The sequence below is a fragment of the Mastigoproctus giganteus genome, chromosome 12 (genome assembly GCF_048544385.1).
Source record: "Mastigoproctus giganteus isolate SK-2022 chromosome 12, ASM4854438v1, whole genome shotgun sequence".
In the NCBI taxonomy this organism is placed as follows: domain Eukaryota; kingdom Metazoa; phylum Arthropoda; class Arachnida; order Uropygi; family Thelyphonidae; genus Mastigoproctus; species Mastigoproctus giganteus.
The window spans coordinates 122,038,430-122,060,084 of record NC_143586.1 but is presented as its reverse complement, the minus strand read 5'-3'; the positions used below and the strand labels follow the sequence as shown (position 1 = coordinate 122,060,084).

Genomic DNA, 21,655 nt, shown 5'->3' with positions numbered 1-21,655 from the left:
GCCTGACCAATTTGATTGGACACTATGATGCAGTCGCAAAAGAACTGGATGCAGGGAATAAATTTGTTATTTATATACTTGGATCTTAGAAAGGCTTTTGATACTGTTGCACATGAAAGACTGCTGCACAAATTGGAGCAGTGTGGCATTGGAGGCAAATTGCTGGTATGGATAAAGAGGTAACTACCATCAGGGGTAAAGGGAACAGTTTTTGCTTTCGTAAAGGCGACTACGATGGTCTGAGACAGTATTTAAATTCTATATAGTGGTATCAACTGATGATGTTACCAACAGCAAATTCAAGAAGACAGAGAGTGGTAATCAATGGACACTGCTCATCATGGACTAATGTTATTAGTGGAGCCCCTCAGGGTACAGTGTTGGGTCCATTATTGTTTTCTGTATTTATAAATAATATTGATGATGGTATATCAAGCTTAATGTCCAAGTTTGCAAACGATACAAAGGTTGGCAGGGTTTTTGAGGACAATAATGACGCTATGCTGCTGCAACAGGATCTGAAAAGATTGAACAGATGGGCTGAGAGGTGGCAAATGAAGTATAACATTGAGAAATGTAAAGTACAACATGTGGGAAGCAGTAACCTCACAATAACGTAACAACTCTATGGTACTATTCTGACAGTGCTAGAGAACGAAAATTACCTGGGGGTCAGATATGAAATTTTCTGATTAGTGCAGACGGTAAGCAAGAGTAGCTCATTGTGTCTTGTCAATGATATACAGAATTTTTCTAGCAGGGATAAGGAGGTGGTTATTCCCTTGTATAACGCAATGGTCAGGCCACACCTTCAGTACTGTATACAGGTCTAGAGGCCTCATTTTAAGATGTAGAGCTGTTGGAAGGAGTGCAGAGAAGGGCAACAAGTTTAGTGAATGGAACAAAGGGTTGCTCTCGAGAAGAATGGCTTAAATTTTGCAAATTACAGTGTCTGGAGACTAGACACCTGTGAGATGATTTGATTGTGGTGTATAAAGCCTCGAATAGTTTGAGCATGCTCAATGCTGATGGGACCCTTCCTGTTGCTCAGAATAATCACCTGAGAGCCCATAAATTGAAATTGAGATAAGACAGATGTGCGGAAGTTTGCCTTCAACCAGCGGGTATTTTGTTGGTGGAACAGACTTGCATACCCTGTTGTGGAATTTAATAGCCTAAATAACTTTAAGGCTGAGCTGGACAAGTATTTGGATCGAATGGAGAGGTGAAATCGGAGCGTGTTTTTTTTTTTTTTTTTTGGCTGATGCTGCATAAGCTTGCTTTCTTGCATCATATGCCTCTACTAATTCTAATGCTAGTGCTAATATACACTGGTGTGCAAAACTTTAGGAGCAGTCAGGTTTTCACCTGTTGCTTCTCATAGGAGTGACCTGGAGATGGGAAAAGCACACCAAAGGAACGTTTTTCATTTCATTTCATTTATCATTCTGTACCGTGAGGTACGGAATTGTTAAGGAAACCACACTGACAGAACAACGGACACAAAATGGTACTTAATTCAAAAATGGCAACATAACATTGGCTGCCATCATACAGATGCATCACTGCCAAAGATGGAACAAAGGGAAGAGGTCGTCCTCAGTAGGAGATATGGCCATCCCTAATGTAGATGCAGGCTTTGCACCGCCTGTCCATACTTAGAACAATGTTGTTGACAAGTTCATGCGGTAACATCGTCCATTACTCTGTCAGTGCCATCTTCAGCTGGTGAACATTTTTTGGTGGGTGTGGACGAGCCGCAAAGCGTCTCTCCGAGCATCCCATATGTGTTCGATGGGATTTAGATCGATGGAACGGGCAGGCCAATTCATATGAAAAATGTCCTCACTCTCCAAAAGTATATAAACAGCTGCAATGTGATGCAGTATGTCGTTATCTTCCATAAACACAAATTCGCGGACAATGGCACCTCGGAACAGACACACATGAGGAAGGATTACCACAGTATAGTAGTGGGCACAGGTTACAATAGCACCTTCCAGTATCTGGAATTCTGTACGTCCATCCAAGATAACGGTTCCCAAGACGAGAACACCTCTACCGCCATATGGATACCTTTCACTGATATTTGCGGGATGATACCGTGTGCCAACCTCTCGCCAAATCAGCTGACTTCCAGAATAGCTGCTGACACTGAATCTGCTCGCATCAGGAAAGCGTACCTTACCCCATTGCGATGCTGTCCAGTCTCTGTTTCGAGGCACCACTGTAAACGGTGTTTCCGATGGGCAGGTGTTAAAGAGACACAGCGTACTGGCCGTCGGGCGCATAAAGTTCACCTTTGTGGAGTATCCTGGCTACAGTAAACCGCTATTTCCTGCATCCTGTGCTCCTGTGCAGCTGGTGTGCAGCGGATCCCGCTGTCTGCTGTCGGTCCCTCTTGGCCTATAGGAGTATATAACGGTCATCATTGGGCGTTGCTTTTCGTGGACGACCACCATTGGTCCTTTCACCAGCTGTATCTGTCGTTCTCAAGGCCGACAACTCACGTGAGACGATCTTTTAGGCGATACCAAACTCTGAAGCCACACTCTTCGCACTCCGATCTTCCTCTAGCTTCCCAATTATTCGACTCCGGGTAAAGTCATCCAGATGTTGTCTACTGGCCATTTCGTTGTCTGTAGCACTGTATGAAACCAATCGAACGTCTTTAATAATCGTGCTCACCACTCGGTAATTTGCACATATAATTCTGAACTGCTGCTTTTATCTGTTTATGTGAGCCCTCTGATCGCGATTCAAATTTTTGCATGTGCACCAGCTTTCTACTGAACGGCCACAGTTATGCAAATTGCCACAGGCTGTTTCGTTTGATTTTGTGGTTGTAACTTTTAGAAATAATCCGTAAGTTTTGCAGACCAGTGCACATTTTATTCTTGGGTATGATTATTGTGCATGTCAGACAAAATCTGCAAACCTTTAATTTGACTCGTAATCTCTATAGTCTTGAAGGATTTAATTTGACTCCACTGAAAAAAATAATGTATTCAGATGATTACCATAAGAATACCTTGTATGGAGCTTTTTCTTTTGACTGTAAGTCGTTGATAACTGAAAACGACTTTCAAATGCAAATAGCTGAAAGGGTAACAGTTTTGAAGAAAATGCAGGGGATGGTGAAAATTGAAAACTGGTCATTTGTAAAAATGTCTTCATTTTTACAAATGAATTGTTGTCGCTGTGGTTGTGGTCATGCGAGAAGAGAGAGAGAACGGGTATGGAGAGAGAGAAACGAGGAGAAAAATCGGGAGAGAGATTAGACGACGAAGAGTGGACGTCTTAAGAGTTGATGCAATTGCGGTTATCCTGAACTGTCAACCCCTGAACGTACCCAGGAGTCTTCTGGTAAGTTCACCCTAGTTTCGATAGTTAACCGAATGAGATAGTCCAACAATAAGACTTACCCCTTTTCTTGTTGATGTCATTGACCGATATCCCTCCTCCTAGGTAGGATAAATACACTAGGATAAATGTCTATTTTATCGCACTTAGACCCTAGAATGCATTGTCAATACGACCCACTATTAAATGTATTTATAAAACTTGCATGTCGACTTTACACTAGTACCTAAATACTTGGACAGTGAGATGTTCGTCAATCCCGTAAAGTATGAGCAAGGTTATCCATCAAAGGCTACATGAAGAATACAGACAAATCTACAGATATGTTAGTCCATTGTTTATCACAAATAGAGGTATAGAGTTTATGTTCCTATACTAAAGACAACCATTTGTTTCTTTTACCCATTTATATGATATGTTTATGTTTAATAAATCAACAAAAGATTCATCCTTGCTTCTTAGCCATTCTCTTGCCACACACTATCCACGGCACAAGTTATAATAAAAGAACCACATTCTGCGGCACTCTGAAGTCTAACTTCTGGGAGGAGCTTAGAGAGAGAATTAACACAACGCCTTCTTGATGTTGCGAGCCCTACGGTTCGGCAGAGGTCTTGAGAACACGAGATGTTTGTCCTAAAATTAAACCACTAGTCGATCATATAAAACACAGGCGTTTTCTGGAACATCAATGTTAGTGCTTGAACTTGCCCGGAAACCTTATTGTACTCATTGAATGATGAGCAATAATATTCTCCCTTAGAGGAGCATTACCCAGCAAGCAAGCACACTATAACGGAAGACCTATGGAACACTTTTCAGAAATGATTATCATAGAGTGTCTTTGCTGGACGGTCAATTCCTTGTAATTTGTGAAATCGGTAATTTTACGCACAAGTCGTTTTTTTAAAAACGCTGGTTTTGTCTTTCACGACAAAGGAATCGTTTTGAGTATCAAACGTAGAAAAAACATCTCTGGGAATGGACATTAAATCAACATGCCTTTTTCATATTACAGGACAATTCATGTGATGATATCACTATTTAAATTTACAGAAGAGTACATACAATTCTAATATCTTTCATATGTAATGAGAATATTCATAAATTAAAAGAATTTCAATTAAAAGTGTGATGTTTGTGTTTTTTTGTTGTAATGCAAACTCAAACGAATAGTGATCTAAATGAAAGAAATAAAGCAGTCAAAATTTAGTCACAGATCCTTCCAGATTCTTTGTGTTTTTGTGGAGCATAGAAGGAAAAAAAAGAAAAAAATTATTAGTGGCTCTGGTTAGCAGCTAAATGATGCAGAGTTTGTTTCATACACTGGTATGCAAAACTTAAGCAACAACACTATTTCTAAAGGTAAACACTATTTCAACCATAAAATCAAACGAAACAGCTTGTAGCGATTTGCATAAGTGTGGCCGCTCGTTAGAAAGCTGGTGCACATGCAAAAATTTGAATCGTGATGAGAGCGCTCACATAAACAGATAAAAGCAGCAGTTGAGCAATTATGTGCAAATTACCAAATGGTGAGCACGATTGTCACACACGTTCGATTGGTTTCATACTACAGACAACGAAATGGCCAGTAGACAACACCTGGATGACTTTACCCGGGATCGAATAATTGGGAAGGTCCAAGTGCAAGGAGTGTGGCTGCAGAGTTCGGTATCGCCCACAGCATCGCCTCACGTGCTTGGTCGACCTTCAGAACGACAGGTACAGCTATTCGAAGGACCAGTGGATGTCGTCCATGAAAAACAACGCCCAATGATGACCGCTAAATACTACAGGCCAAGAGTGACCAACAGCAGACAGCTGGATCCTGCAGACCAGCTGCACAGGAGTACAGGACGCAGGATATCGCGGTTTACTGTGGCCAGGCGACTCCACAAAGGTGGCCTGTTTGCCTGACTGTCAGTGCGCTGTATCCCTATGACACCTGGCCATCGGTGACACCGTTTACAGTGGTGCATCGAACACAAGGGCTGTACAGCAGCGCAATAGAGTAAGGTACTCTCTACTGATGAGATTAAATTCAGTCTCAGCAGCGATTCTGGATATCAGCTGATCTGGCGAGAGGTTGGCACATGGTATCACCCAGCAAACATTACTGAAAGGGATCGATATGGCAGTCCAGGCGTTTCGTCTGGGAAGGCGTTATCTTGGATTGACGTACACAACTCCAGATACTGGAAGGCGGTACTGTAACCGGTGCACGCTACTGTACTGAGGTAACTCTTCCCCATGTGCGTCTGTTCCGAGGTGCCATTGGTCCCGAGTTCGTGTTTATGGATGATAACGTCACACCCCATCGCACTGCAGCTGTTGATATGCTTTTGGAAAGTGAGGACATTGTTCGAATGGATTGTCCTGCCCGTTCCATCGGTCTAAATCCTATCTGACACATATGGGATGTTCTGGGGAGACGCCTAGTGGCACGTCCACCCACCAGAAAATGCTCACCAGCTGAAAATGGCACTGACAGTGGAATGGACGATGTTACCGCAAGAACTTATCAACAACATTGTTCTATGTATGGACAGGTGGTGCAAAACCTGCATCGACATTAGGGGTGGCCATATCTCCTACTGAGGACCACCTCTTCCCTTTGTTCCATCTTTGGCAGTGATGCATTCTGTATGATGGTAGCCAGTGTTATGTCGCCATTTTTGAATAAAGTCCCTCTTTACCGTTGTTTCCGTTGTTGTATCGGTGTTGTTTCCTTCGTCATTTCTGTAACTCACGAGGTTCCTTTGGTGTGCTTTTCCCATTTCAAGGCTTCATCTGTAGCTTCTCCTTTGAGAAGCTATAGGTGAAAACCTGACTGGTCCTTAAGTTTTGCACACCAGTGTAGGATGTCCGGCATAAAATAATAAATAAATAAAGGAAAAGAATTAAATAAAAATTAAAACCGGAAAAGAAGTTCAGTTCATTAAATCAAAACCTAAAACAAAGTTGAGTTTAGTCAAAGTGACCAGATGTCAAAGTTAAGATCAAATAAGTAATATTTTAAAATGTAATGGCCAGACATTGGCCAAAATGTAGCCTCGAAGCAAATTAAGATGACAGTCATGTGTGCCAGTTGCAATAGACATTAATAAATAAAGAATTATATGTATATAAAATTAGGGTAATTATAGCAGGTTTCAATACACCTATCTCATTCTACTGAAATCTATTATTATTACATACCTGAACTCAGTGGTGTGTATATAAAACTCTGTATTTATTAATGTTTATTGCAAATGGCACACATGACTGTCATCCTAATATCCACAGAGTAGTAGTATCTTAATGATATCTTAATGCTATCTTAATGTATCTTAAGGCACAGAGACCCTGTGCTTCTAGGCTACATTTTAGCCAATGTGAGGCCACAGGAATACTGTTAAAAAGCTATCCATAATATTTTTAAAAAATTACTTATTAAATTATTATTTATACCCGAAAACATAAGTAATTTACCATATTACCCTCGAGAAATGAATTAAAGTATAAGAAGGAGAATTATTATTATTATCATTAGCTATGTGGTGTAAGGAAGCATGAGGCTTTTGCTGCACCAGCCAAAAAAAAAAAAAAAAAAAAAAATTCCTGAGTTACCCAGAGAGACAGAGAAGGGAATCATCAAGAAAGAGAAGAATGATAATATCCAGCTCAGGATCCGGAAAAGAAAAAAATTAGGAGGCGAAAAATAAAGAGGTTTTGAACCGAAGAAGAAGAAAAAATATAATTTCAATGTTACGACACGGTTATTATAACCAGTTTATTTCTGGTACCGAAATTGAGGTTCTGTATGGACACTGTGGTGAGGCGAATAATTCGTACAAGTACTGCAAAAATAGACAAAAAGAACCTAGATGCTGCGCATGTGGTAAAAGAAATTTACAGGCTGATCATGCTGCATTGGATAAAAAATGCCCAGAATACACAAATGCTTTAGAAAATTATAAAAAGAAAATAAGTTATGAATAGTAAAATTAAAATTTTGAAATTAAATGCACAAAAAGCAAAATCTGTGGCAGCCCAGGTTAACAAGATTATGGAAGAAGAAAATGTGTCCATTGCCTTGCTGCAGGAGCCATACTCATTAAGGTCTCAAATAATAGGACATCAACAGGCTTATAGGATAATTACGGAGGGTAATAATCCAATGGCAGCAATAGTAATAAGGGATAAAGAGATTGTTGTCACAAAAATAATGTCCTTGTGTAGTGAAACGTATGTATGTTGTGAGATTATTAGTCAGAGCAGAAGATTTTATATAGCAACGATATATTGTCCGTCTTCTATAGAAATTGATACATATATAGAATATTTAGAAAGACTATGTAGGGTATTTGGTTCTTGTGGCTTGGTAGTGGCAATAGATTCTAACGCTAATTCCCCCCCATGGGGTGGAGAATATACAGATGAAAGCGGATCACTATTAGAAGAATGTTTGTTAACTACTGGGGCTGAAGTCATAAATGTACCTGGGCATAAACCAACTTATTCATCTGTGCATGGTCAGTCGTACGTCGATATTACAATTGCGACAGCATCGATATCCAGAAAAATTAAAAGATGGAATGTATATGATAACTATACCACAAGTGATCACAACAGCATCTCCTTTGAAATTAATAATAAAGATGGAAGCAGAGAATACTATGATACACAACTGTATAATTTTAAAAGTGCTCTGTGGATGGAATTCGAACTAGAAAATAGTCATAGTGTGAGGCAGGTGAACTGGTCAGGATTGACATCTGAACAATATGTGGAAAAATTAACTAAAATGTTGCAAAGTCTATGTCAAAAGTATATGAAAATAAAGAAAAGTGTGAATCGTCCGGTGTTCTGGTGGTCCTATGAATTAAGTCAAAGAAGAGACATCTGTTTCAAAGACTAAGAAGAAATGGTGATGTGGACTTATGTACAAACTATGAAAGAACAATTTTGTGTCTTAAGAAGAGCCTATGCTCGCGCTGGCAGTAGGGCTAAATTTGAAAAGTGGAAAAAGTTTGTGAATGAGCAGGGATCCTGGGACCCATGGAATTCGATTTTCAACATTTTAAATAATAAAAGGAATTTATCGGAAATTACATACTCTATTTCTAATGAAAATGAAGAAACATTGACTTAGGGAGAATCTGTGAACGTGATATTGCAGGATCTCTTTCCAGAGGATACAGATGAACTTAGTATGTTGCAAAGGCAGATAAAAGATGGCAACATAAAATATAATAGCGATGAAATAGAAGAGGATTTTTCCTTTAATGAGGTTGCGGAAGCAGTGAACCGGGCAAAGAGTGGCAAATCGCCGGGCCTAGACAAATTAGATGTGGAAGTTATGAAAAGAAATTTTAAAGTGTATCCTGAAGTGTATGTTCAAATGTACAATAAATGTCTAGAAGAAGGAGCCTTCCCACCTAACCGGAAGATTGCACAAATTAAATTGCTTGTAAAAGGTACAGATCATATGCTAAATGAGACAGGTGCATATCGACCTATAGCCTTCCTCTCTGTATTGGCGTAAAGTTTACGAACGGCTTGTAATAAATCGACTTATGAAATTATATGAAGATAAAGGATTAATGTCAAAAAATCAGTATGGCTTTAAAAAGAATAATTCTACATAAGATGCCACATATGAAATGGTACAGAGAGTTGAGGGCAGTAGTTCAAGATATGTACTTGGAATATTTGTTGATTTTAGAGGGGCATTCGATAGGTTGTGGTGGGAGGGTATCCTCCATAGAAGACAAACTAAATGTTCTTATAAATTATATAAAGTATTTAGGAATTATTTTAGTGAAAAGAAAGTAATGGTTAAAACGAAATACACTCAGGTTATTAAAGATATATTTAGAGGATGTCCACAGGGCTCGGTGATGGGCCCGTTTGCCTGGAACATTGTATTCGATGAATTCTTAAATGTAAATGTAAAAGGAGTAACAAAAATAGCGTATGCGGACGATCTGGCCTTGCTAATTGAAGCTAATACCAGATCACAAATTGAAGAGAAAGCTAGCGAGGTGTTTGTTGACCTAGAGAATTGGACTAAAGAAAATGAATTGGAAATATCTCAAGGAAAGACAGTCCAAACGTTATTAAAAGGGAAACTGAGTCAGAATGAATCGTGCTCCTACCGTGAGGCTTCTGGGTGACGCGGTTCGATACGTGAAAGTGACCAAATATCTCGGCTTAAAAATAGAAGAACGTTTATTTTTCAAGGAATATGTCAAATATTTAAAAGAAAAAATTAGGACTCTGTACGCAAAGCTCCGGAGAGTAATAAGAGTGGACTGGGGCATAAAAGGACGTGCAATAAGTTTATTATATGAATGATTGTTTGTCCCTATAGTCACCTATGCCTCCGGAGCGTGGGTGCATAGAGTCTCAACAGTAATTGTTCGGAAATATCTATTGTAAGCCCAGAGGTTTGCTCTTCTTGGTATCACCAGAGCGTGTCGAACCGTCTCGACAGAGGTCTTGCAAGTGATCTCAGGGAGGATCCCTGTTCAGTATGCTGTACTCTTGTCCGGAATGTTATAATTAACAAAAAGAAGCATAAAGGAAACATATATGGGAATTACATCTTGCCCGGATATTAACAAAAGCTATAGTAAATCCGATATAAAACAAGAAAAGATAAGAATTGTCAAAGAAATAATGGGGAAATTGCAAGAAGATTGGGACACTTCGGACAAGGGTCGGCAAACATATCTATTCCTTCCTAAGGTGGATGTGGTGGGGGAAGGAAGAAATGGCTCCAATTTGGACTTCATGCCACTTTCCTCCTAACTGGACATGGACTCACCCTGAGATTGCAACAATGGGACTTAGAGATTCTGACTTACGTTATTGTGGTCAACAAGAAACCTCTGAGCATATTATGTTGCACTGCGTAATTTATTTGGAATAAAGAAATGAACTAAGTTTATCGTTAGAACCTTAGAGCAGGAAACGCTGCCTATCATGTTCGCTGATAAAAGAATGTTCTCGTATTTTAATAAGTATGTAGAGAAAGATTTTAAAAGGAGATACATGCTGGATAGTAGAGGCCTGCCTCCTCGTGGAAAGGACGGCAACTCTCCTCACTAAGATATGTGGATGCAAGTTAAGATATGATCTTTTTTAGGAGAGGCTGAGTGGCCTAAGTTATGTTAAAAGTTCCTTTTGTGTTAATTTTAACTTTAATAAAATAAATTGAATCTAAAAACTCCGATAAAAATTCCCTTCAAGACCTAAGCCATGGATAGGCTTCGGCCTAGGGAATGTCAGCTTGAAGGAGGCTTAAATGGAATGTTCCCGAAATATTTACTTATGTTATTATTTCGCTATTCTGCCGTCTTTTTTTTTGTATTGAAAAAAAAAAAAAAAAATTAAATATGACTATCTCATACTAATAATCAATGAAACAATATGCTGTCAGTCGCAATTACAAAACTATAAAATTCTCCAGAAACACTTCGCTAAGTTCCCGAAAAATCCGTTATCTGATGTGATTACGTAGCTTCGTTATTTACATTACTTGTTTTGTGTTCTTTATTATACATTTTTGTTTATAATCTTAACTTCATATCTAAATCATAACGAAACATGAGTATTAGGAAGAGTGGCAACTGTTTTGTTTTTGTCTATGGGACCTTGAAACGGGGAGAACCAAATCACAATGTAATACTTAATAAAGATAGCGGACAAGCAGTATTCGTTGCAAAAGCCATTACGGTGAAAAAATGGCCTCTAGTCATAGCTTCCAGGTACAATATTCCGTTTCTTCTTTACAGCGAAGGAAATGGCAATGTAAGTCATATGATATTATTATTAGCCATATGGTGCAAAGAAGCCTGAGGCTTATGCTGCACCAGCCAAAATATTTCTGAATTACACAGAGAGAGAGAGATAGGTAGGGGTAGAACAAGAGTCAGAAATAGAAGGGAATCACCAAGGAAGAGAAGAATGATGATATCCAGCTTAGGATCCTGGGTGTGCCAAGCCCATACTCACCAGATATTTAACCCCTGGGGTTAAATATAATGCATTGGTGTGTTATATAATGTTATATGATTTGCCAGAAGTACAAAACTGCAGGATTAAATTCAAATTGCCATTTATAGTGCAGTGAATTCTTTTTTGTCATGCTTACTGAAATAATTTATAATAGTAGTTAGCTTTGTACAGATAAACAGGGAGTGAGATGAAAATCAAATGACTACCATGGTACTGAATAAAGTAGGACATTCACTATTTTCAAATTTTTATAGCTGTTAGGAATTAGTAGAATATATTTGTCTATTGTGACATAAAAGAAAGCAATGACACCCAAGGAATCGATGGGTGAAATTAGAGCTGACTGACCATGCACAGTAAGATCCCTAGAGGCAGCTGTAAATACCACAGGTGTGATTGCTTATCTCACAAAGTAGTAATACATACAGAGTGGATACTCTCACATGCGATAATGTTAATTCTGGTTACCTGTTAAAATTGCACAGATGGAGCCACCCAGGGGCTCACATCTGGTGAGTATGGGCTTGCCATACTCAGGGTCCTGAGCTGGATATCATCATTCTAATCGTTCGTGGTGATACTCTTCTACTCTCTCTGTATCTCAGGCTAACTCAGAAATTTTTTTTTTTTTTTTGGCTGGTGCAGCATGAATCAGATTAGTCCACTTAACATAGATGGTTTGACTATTGATGATCATGATCAGGTAGCTGATGAGCTGAATGAGCGCATCTACATTCACACATGAGGAGTTATTCAAGGAGGGGAATACTAGATGTTTACAAACTGTGACAGGGAGCTAAGTAATAACTGAGAGCAAAATGGAGGAGAAATTGTTGAAGTTAAACATAAGACATCTGGAGTGGATGGGATCTATCCATTTATATTAAAGGAAGTAAGCAAACCCTTAGCCATAATTATGAAAATTCCTTGGACTCAGGGGAGGTCTCCATGGACTGAAGATGTGCAACTGTGTCCCCAATTCACAAAGAGGAATCAAAGGGTGACATGGGCAATTACAGTCCTGTTAGTCTAACTTCTGTTCCAGGGAAAATAATGGCGCCACTGGTTAAGAAAGCGATGCAGGATCATCTAGACAAGACTGCAGTTATAGTTCAGACACAGGGGAAGTCGTGTCTGACAAATTTGATTGAATACAATGATGTGGTCACAAAGGAACTGGATGCAAAGAATAATTTTGATATCATATACTTGGATTTAAGAAAGCTTCTGATACTGTGGCACATGGAAGACTACTGTACAAATTGGAGCAGTATGGCATTAAGGGCACGCCTCCGTAGCCAGGTGGGAAGGAGCAGCAGTGCGTAGCACACGCTTCTTGATTAGACCAGGGTTCGAGCCCATCACCACCAAATACGGAGGATGCGGAAAGGTCAGGGTATGACCACCGCATATCCCGGAGCAATATAGCCTTAATTGCTAATGCTCCTAAAAAAAAAAAAAAAACAAATAGCATTAAGGGCAAGTATCCATTGTAGAAACTTGAATGCTGTGTATCCATGCTGTGTCTGAACTATAACTGCAGTCTTGTATAGGTGATCCTGCATTGCTTCTTTAACCAGTGACTCCATTATTTTCCCTGGAACAGTAGTTAGACTTTTTTTTTTTTTTTTTTATGTGAACCCCAAACACGAGAGGTATTAGAACCTGTAGTACTTAGTACCGTGCTTGGGTTAGGGTTGAAGGAGAAGTATGGGGGGAGGGGGATGCCGGAAACTTTGCTCTAGAGACTAAACATGGGTTTCACCAATTCAGGTCTGTAATTATCCATGTCACCCTTTGATCCCCTTTCGTGAATTAAGGACACATTTGCACATCTCCAGTACATGGGAACCTCCCCTGAATCCAACGAAGCTTTCATAATTATGGCTAAGGGTTTGCTTACTTCCTTTAATATAAATGGATAGGTCCCATCCACTCCAGATGTCTTACGTTTAACTTCAACAATTTCTCCTCCACTTTGCTCTCAGTTATAAAATTACTTAGCTCCCTGTTAGAGTTTGATAAACTTCTGGCATTCCCCTCCTTGAATAACTCGTCATGTGTGAATGTATATGCAAAATACTCATTCAGTTTATCAGCTACCTGAGCATGATCATCAGTAGTCAAACCATCTGTTAAGTGGCCCAATCTGATTCATCCCTTTCCTTCTAGAGTTTACTTAAGTAAAGAACTCTTTGCTATTTTTCTTTACATCCTTTGCCTAAGATTTCTCCTAATCTGCCTTCGCCTGTCTAACCTCCTTTGTGACTTGATTACAGACAACTTATATCTACCAGAGACGTCTGTGTCACCTGATAATTTGTATGCATGCCATGTATTTTTCTTCTCTTCCACGAGCTGCATAAATTCATCTGATGTTCATTTAGGCCTAAATCTTGAACAGTATTTCTTAATCGGTATGAAGAGCCTAGTGCACTCCAACATTAAGTCCCTAAAGGCTTCCCATTCAGACTTCACTGTTCGTAACATCATCAGTTGATTCCACTGTATAGAATTTAAAAACTCTCTGAGACCACTGTAGTCACCTTTACGAAAGTAAAAACCCTTCCCCTTACCCCTAATGATAGCTACATCTTTAATTAAGTAAATCCCACATCAGTACACTATGATCACTGCCACTTAGTGGTTCCTTTATACGCAGATTCTTAATGCATGAAGAATCACTTCTGATAATCAGATCAAGAGTATTACTCCCTCTGGTTGCCTCTTGAACATGTTGATGTAGAAAGCAGTCATCCAGTAAATCCACATAAGTCTTGCTAGTGTGCGAGTGACCACCACAAGTTCCAGTCAATATCTGCAAAGTTAAATCCCCCATTATAAGACATTCTGATTTACTGGCACACTATTTCTCCGCACAATTGCTCATTATACTAATCAGATTCATTAGGCCTATAACACACCTACTCTCATTTTCCCTTTCCCAGTGCTTTTGTTACACCACACCGCCTCAACACATCGCATTGTCCACCAGTGTTAATTGGATGCACTTCCTTAGATTTTATGTGTTTCAGACCTGGTAACACAGAGCGGCGGCACCATACCTCGACCCCTGCTTACGTTGGTTCGCACCTGGGTCGTCACCCACAGTGCGCTTATGCATGGGGATTATACCCTGGATTACTAACAGTCCCACCATCGTGAAGGTGCAAGCAGAGGATTTGGCTGGCACAGACCATCCGGACTTTGCCAACATGGGTCCACTTGACTTGTGTATCACCCGAATATCAGTTTCCTAAGCGTTTTATACTCCCAGGTTGCAAGCACAGCTTATCTGGCATGTCTGAGAGTATGTCTGCGACAGCCTCAAGGACCAAGGTAGTGTTAATGCATCATTTTAATTATATCTCATATTGTGAATATCTTCCTGATTTGCCATGATATTGCCCTACCTTGAATAAGTAATGCTTCACCTGTGGAGAAGACTATGTTACTTATTCTTGGCAGATACCACTGAATAAGTAACAATTGTCTTCTCCATAGGTGAAGCATTACTTATTCGAGGTAGTGCAATACTATAACAACTCGTTTTGGAGGTATTCACCATATGAGATATAATTAAAACAATGCATTAAAACTACCTTGGTAGTATAAATGATATGCGTGCATTAACCCATGCATAAGTAAACTTCTTCATACACTGAGGCTTTAGCCAAGAAATGTCTTTTATATATTTCTTGGCCATTGCACACCATCAGGCCTCTCTCATATTGTGGAGTTGTTGATAACTGGGTTGTCAGTGTTGCAACACCAGGGTACGTACCCACCGAAGAGAGGCCAAAAAGCCTTGAAATAGTGCCATCTGTGGGAGCTTGATGGCACTCAAGTTACCGAGAATAACAATAGTATTCCCTAACGGGGAAGCGTTGCCTATTCGAGGAATTTATGATTGAGGAGTAACTGTCCCTTTCCTCTTTCGACGGCATTTCCTTTTCTTCTTCTCCTATCACTTTCCTCTACCTTTTTGCTTTCCAAAGTTCAATAGGGACAGTTATGTGGATAACACAGTTTTTTATCCTATACCATTTTACAAACAGTGCTGTCTGGGTGGTGGTATCTGCCTAGAATAAGTAACAATAGTCTTCTCCATAGGTGAAGTGTTACTTATTTGAGGTAGTGCAATACCATGACGATGCATTCTGTAGGTATTCACAATATGAGATAAATTAAAACGATGCATTAAAACTACCTTAGTTTATACTCTGAAGCTTTAGCCAAGAAATGTCTTTTAGACTAATACACAGTTCTTAAATAAAATCAATTTTCCTTGTTTTTAACTCAGCCAAAGGGCTAATTAAGTAATTATAGTCTTTTATGATGTTTAATTTTGAAAAGCTCTTTTCTACCACTTGGATTGTTAATGTAATTCAAATTGTAATGTATAAATTCAGGACTGCACCATAAATTTGGGGCATTAACTGTAAGCTGCACTGCTGTGGTATATTGTACATTATCCAAATGGGTAAAGTGTCTTATTTTTTTTTTTTTTTTTTTTTTATGAAAACCCCAAACACGAAAGGTATCAAAACCTATAGTACTTAGTACTGTGCATGGGTTGAAGGAGAAATATGGGGGGGAGGGGGATACCGGAAACTTTGCTCTAGAGACTAAACATGGGTTTCACCACTTCAAGCCTCCAATAAGCAAAGTGGTGGTATTTCACCGGTCGATGAAAGTCATCTACCACCTGAATTGTGATGCATGTCAATCCTATTAATGTCTCTTCTGTTGCCATCCTTGCAAGAGGAATCTAAATTGATTCTGTGCTTTTTAATTTCTTCTTTTCAGTTATTTTTACTTTGCCAAAAACAGAAAAGTGTGTGTTTTACCTCCCAATTTTTGTTTGTTTTTTTTTTTAAAAAAACTTTTCATTGCATGGTGCTTGATCCAGGTTGCATGCCCTGCTCACTTCTACCTATGTCAGGGGTCGGCAACCTTTTTTGAGGGAAGAGTCATTTTTGATCTAATTAAAAAAAAGGAAGAATCTGAAGAGCCACACCTTAGCTTAACCAGAGGGGAGAGGTGGGAGTTTTTTAAGAAATGGGAAGATGTTTTATTAAAAAAAAATGTATTTTTTAAAATATTATTTATTAATACTGAAAAAACATAATAAACATCTAATTAGGTACGAATTAATTTAGCATTTAGCATTAGCAAAGGCACATGATGCAAGAAAGCAAACTTATACAGCATCAGCCAAAAAAAAAAAAAAAAACTTCTAATTTCACCCATCCACTCGCTCCAAATGTTTGTTTAGTTCTGCCTTGAATCTATTTAAGCTATTAACTTCTACAATGACAGATGGAAGTTTGTTCCAGCCATCAACCACCTGCTGGCTAAAGGCAAACTTCTGCACATCTATCCTACAACCGTCTTTCCTCAATTTAAATTTATGCCCTCTCAGGCGATTATTCTGAGCAAGAGGAAGAATTCCATTGGCATTGAGCATGCTCAAACCATGCAAGGCTTTATACAATCAGATGATCACAGGTGCCTAGTCTCCAGACACTAATTTGCAAAACTCAAGCCTTTCTTGTAAGAGCATCCCTTTGTTCCATTCACTAATCTTGTTGCCCTCTGTACTCATTTCGACAGCTCTACATCCTTCTTGAAATGAGGCCTCCAGACCTGCATACAGTACTCAAGGTGTGGCCGGACCATTGCCTTATACAAGGGGATAATCACCTCCTTGTCCCTGCTAGAAAAATTTCTGTATATTATTGACAAGACATGATGAGCTACTCTTGCAGACCATCTGCACTGCCCAGAAAATTTCATATCTGCCTGCACAATTACCCCCAGGTCCTTTTACACTCTCTACCTCTGTCAGTGTAGTACCACACAATTGATACATTACTCTGGGGTTACTGTTTGCCATATGCAGTACTTTACATTTGTCAATGTTAACCTTCAGTTGCCACCTCTCAGCCCATCTGCTCAACTTTTCTAGATCCTGTTGCAGCAGCGTATTATCATTAGTGTCATTAACAATAACACTAACAATGACGAAGTGGAAGTGGATTTTTTTTTTTTTTTTTTGGCTGATGCTGCATAAGCTTGCTTTCTTGCATCAAATGCCTCTACTAATGCTAATGCTAATGCAATCCTGCCGACCTTCGTATCGTCTGCAAACTTGGACATAAGCCTGATATACCATCATCAATATCATTAATGAATACAGAAGACAACAATTGACCCAACACTGAACCCTGGGGGACTCCACTAATAACATTAGTCCATGAAGAGCAGTGTCCATTGATTACCACTCTCTCTCTTCCCCAACTCAACCATCCCTTTATCTATAGCAGCAGTTTGTCTCCAATGCCACACTGCTCCAATTTGTGCAGCAGTCTTCCATGTGCAACAGTATCAAAAGCTGCTAAGATCCAGATATATGATATCAAAATTATTCTTTGCATCCAGTTCCTTTGTGACTACAGTATATCATGGTATCCAGTCAAATTGGTCAGACAAGAGGAAGGCTTTATACTTCCCCTTAACAAACCCATGCTGTGTCCAAGCTTTAACTGAAGTCTTGTCTAGGTGATCCTGCAGTGCTTCTTTAACCAGTGCCTCCATCATTAATTTCACTAGAACAGAAGTTAAACTAACAGGTCTGTAATTAACTGGGTCTCCCTTTGATCCTCCTTTGTGGAGTGGGGTCACATTTGTACATCTCCACTCCCCTGAGTCCAAGGAAGCTCTCATAATTATGGCTAACGGTTTGCCTACTTCCTTTGCTGCCTCCTTTAATATAACTGGATAGGTTCCATCCACCCCAGGTGACTTTCTTATGTTTATCTTCAACAATTTCTCCTCCAGTTTACTCTCAGTTATTATAAGATTATCTAGCTTACTGCCAGAGTTGAATACACCTCTGGCATTCCCCCTCCCTTAATAACTCCTCATGTGTGAATGTAGATGTAAAATATTCATTTAGTTTGTTCGCTACCTGAGCAGGATCATCAACAGTTGAACCATCGATATCAAATGGACCAATCTGATTCATCTCAGATTTATTCTTTAAGAAGTTACAGAGTCTGGAGACTAGGCACCGGCGAGGTGATCTGATAGAGGTGTATAAGGCTTTGAATGGTTTGAGCATGCTCAATGCCAATGGGATTCTTCATCTTGCTCAGAATAATCACCTCAGAGGGCATAAATTCAAATTGAGGAAGGACGGATGTCGGATAGTTGTGCGGAAATTTGCCTTTGGCCAGCGGGTGGTTGGTTGGTGGAACCGACTTCCATCACTTGTTGTAGAAGTTGATAGCCTAAACAAATTTAAAGCTCAACTGGACAGGTATTTGGAACGAACAGATGGGTGAAATGGGAGTGGGGTTTTTTTTTTTTTTTTTTTTGGCTGATGCTGAATAAGCTTGCTTTCTTGCATCATATGCCTCTACTAATGCTAATGCTAATCTCCTTCCTTATAGAGTTTACATAAGTAAAGAACTCTTTGCTATGTTTCTTTGCATCCTTTCCCAAAAATTTCTCGTAATCTGCATTTGCCTGCCTAACCTCCTTTGTGACTTGGTTACAGACCAGCTTATATCTATCATAGGCTTCTGTGTCACCTACTAATTTATACGTATTCCATGCATTTTTCTTCCCTGCCACACATCTAATTAGTTCATCTGACATCTATTTAGACCTAAATCTTGAACATTTCTTATTTGGTATGTAAAGCCTAGTAGCTTCCAAGATTAATTCTTTGAATGCTTCCCATTTTGAATTGGTTGTTGGTAACATCATCAGTTGTTCCGACCGTATAGAATTTAAATACTGTCTCAGGCCACTGTAGTCACCTTTACAAAAGCAAAAACTCTTCCCTTTGCCCCTGATGGTAGTTACCTCTTTGAGTAAATCCCACTTCAGCACACTGTGATCACTGCCACCTAATGGTTCCTTTATCTGCAGATTCTTCATGCATGAAGAATCAGTACTGATAATCAGATCAAGCGTATTACTCCCTCTAGTTGGGCACCTCCATAGCCAGGTGGGCAGGAGCAGCAGTGCATAGCACACACTTCTAGATTAGACCGTGGTTCAAGCCTGTGACCACCAAATACGGAGGATGCAGAAAAGTCAGGGAATGACCACCGAATATCTACGGAGCAATATGGCCTTAGTTACTAACTCCTAAAAACCAAATAACAACAACAACCCTCTAGTTTGCCTAGTTCATGTTCAGGAGAACATGCTGCTGTAGAAAAAATCGTCCAATAAATCCACAAAAGCCTTGCTAATGTATGAGTGACCAACTCACAAATTCCAGTCAATCTTTGGGAAATTAAAATCTTCCATTATAAGACACTCTGATTTACTGGCCCACTCTATTTCTCTGCCCAATTGTTCATTATACTCATCAGATTCATTAGGCCTATAACAAACACCTACTCTCATTTTGCTTATGTCTCTCCAAACAGACTCAACATTGCATTTGCACCAACATCAATTGGATACACTTCCTTAGATTTTGTGTATCAATCCTTTTATGTGCCTGTCCTGTCTGTCCTTTCTGTACACATTGTACTCCCCAAATTCCAATTCTGCACTGCTTATGTTTGTGTGACACCACGTCTTTGATATCCCAACCATATCTGCCTTTGACGTCTTGACTAGCTCTTCAAGCTTATCAAATTTATTAACTATACTCCTAGCATTGGTGTACATGCAAGTATACATGCACCAGTTTCTACCCTTAGTTACCCTAATACAGCCCATGTATTTACTTGTTCCACTATGACTCCCAGCAGTCCTGGAAATCCCCATTGCCTTGCTTTCCAGGCTGCTGGTCATTTCAATAAAAGCAGTGCAAGAATCACTTTCACCTCTGCGAGTGGCTACTGTTAATCTATTTGGCCGTGTATCCCCCCCCCCCAAGCTTGCAGTTTTCCAACCCACCTAACTCTGCCTTGATAGCATAAGCAAATATTCTTGCACCCTTTCTATTTAAGTGTATCCCATCTATTTAAGTGTAGAAGCAGTCTCTCCTGTTAACAAGCACAGACCAGGCTGAGAAAAATTCTACTTCTTCAGCCTTGCACAGTCTCTCCAGGGCCAAATTGATCAACAAGGCTCTCGTCATATACTCCCTCCTATCTTGTTTATGCAGAATTGCAGACACTTTCAAATTCAACCCTAACTACGGCTTTTTTTCAGCATTGACCTGTGCTTGTTATGTAATTCTGCCGGTCTCCTACTCTTAATATCATTAGTGCCAACGTGTACAACAATATCACCCTTTGTGCCCCTAAAAGATGATTAATGTGATTTTTGCTGTTGAACGTTTTGAGTGAGTCTCTCAACATCAGGCGAGTATTCTGTAATTTTCATCTTTAAACATGCTGAGAGACTCGTATTGTTCAGATGGTTTCTTGATTTGTTTTTAATATAGTTCATGTTTGAAAATATTTACCTGCACAAATACATCGAATCAAACACTGACAGAAGTCCAAACACGAATATTTTCAAATTTATATACTTGTTGGGTAATTACTCCATGCATCAAACACAATTTGGTCTTGCTTTTTCAACACATCTATCACCGTCCATTTGTGTAGGATTGCAAGGGCAGCCTTTTGCCTTTCCAAATCCTTAATTTCAGTTTTAAGGCATTTTAGCCTTGCACTCCATATGCCTTGATTTTTAAGTCCTCTAACTCCATTTTAAATTGTGCTTCATGTGGGCTAAAAGTTAAAGAGCCACAGTTACATATTTAATTTTCTACTGTTCCATATTGTTTTGGAATATATGTTGTACATTAAAGCAGGATGAGGTGTGTGTGTGGATAAAGTCAAATGTCACTTAAAAACCATTAATCAAAAGTTTTGAAAAGAAAGATGAAATGCAAGGTGATTAAAATAATAATACAGATTCATTCAGAATTATATTTATTGTTACAAAACAGAATTATGTGCCAAAGTGTAATGTAATACAAATTCATATAATAATACAGATTTATGTATAATAGTAGTATAAAATTAAGACCACTGCTCTGTCAGGTATTAGCAAGGCCAATTCAGACTTGATGAGGCCCATTATCAAAGTATGTGATGGATCCTCAAACTTTGTAGATGTTTATCCTTACAGAAGGAAACAGGTCCACTGTTTATGCACTGGGCATGTTTCCAAATAACCATTATTACTGTTTAAGCACTTATCACTTATTTGGCTGGTGCCTAAATCTGGCATAGAGTATTGTTCTTGATTTGGGATCACTCTGTATTACTCTAAAAAAAAAAAGCTGTTAAAGAATGAT

General features: G+C 39.2%; 1 protein-coding gene across 1 annotated transcript in view; it reads left to right on the top strand.

Annotated features, from left to right (window-relative positions):
* The first annotated feature begins 10,955 nt into the window (after positions 1–10,955).
* The window catches only part of LOC150077383 (gamma-glutamylaminecyclotransferase), a 52,200-nt gene continuing 41,500 nt past the window's right edge, over positions 10,956–21,655 (top strand). Inside the window, exon 1 of the mRNA XM_090386372.1 lies at positions 10,956–11,163. Coding sequence (XP_090242498.1) covers positions 10,960–11,163 — 204 coding nt within the window. The 5' untranslated portion in view covers positions 10,956–10,959. The remainder of the gene's footprint in view (positions 11,164–21,655) is intronic.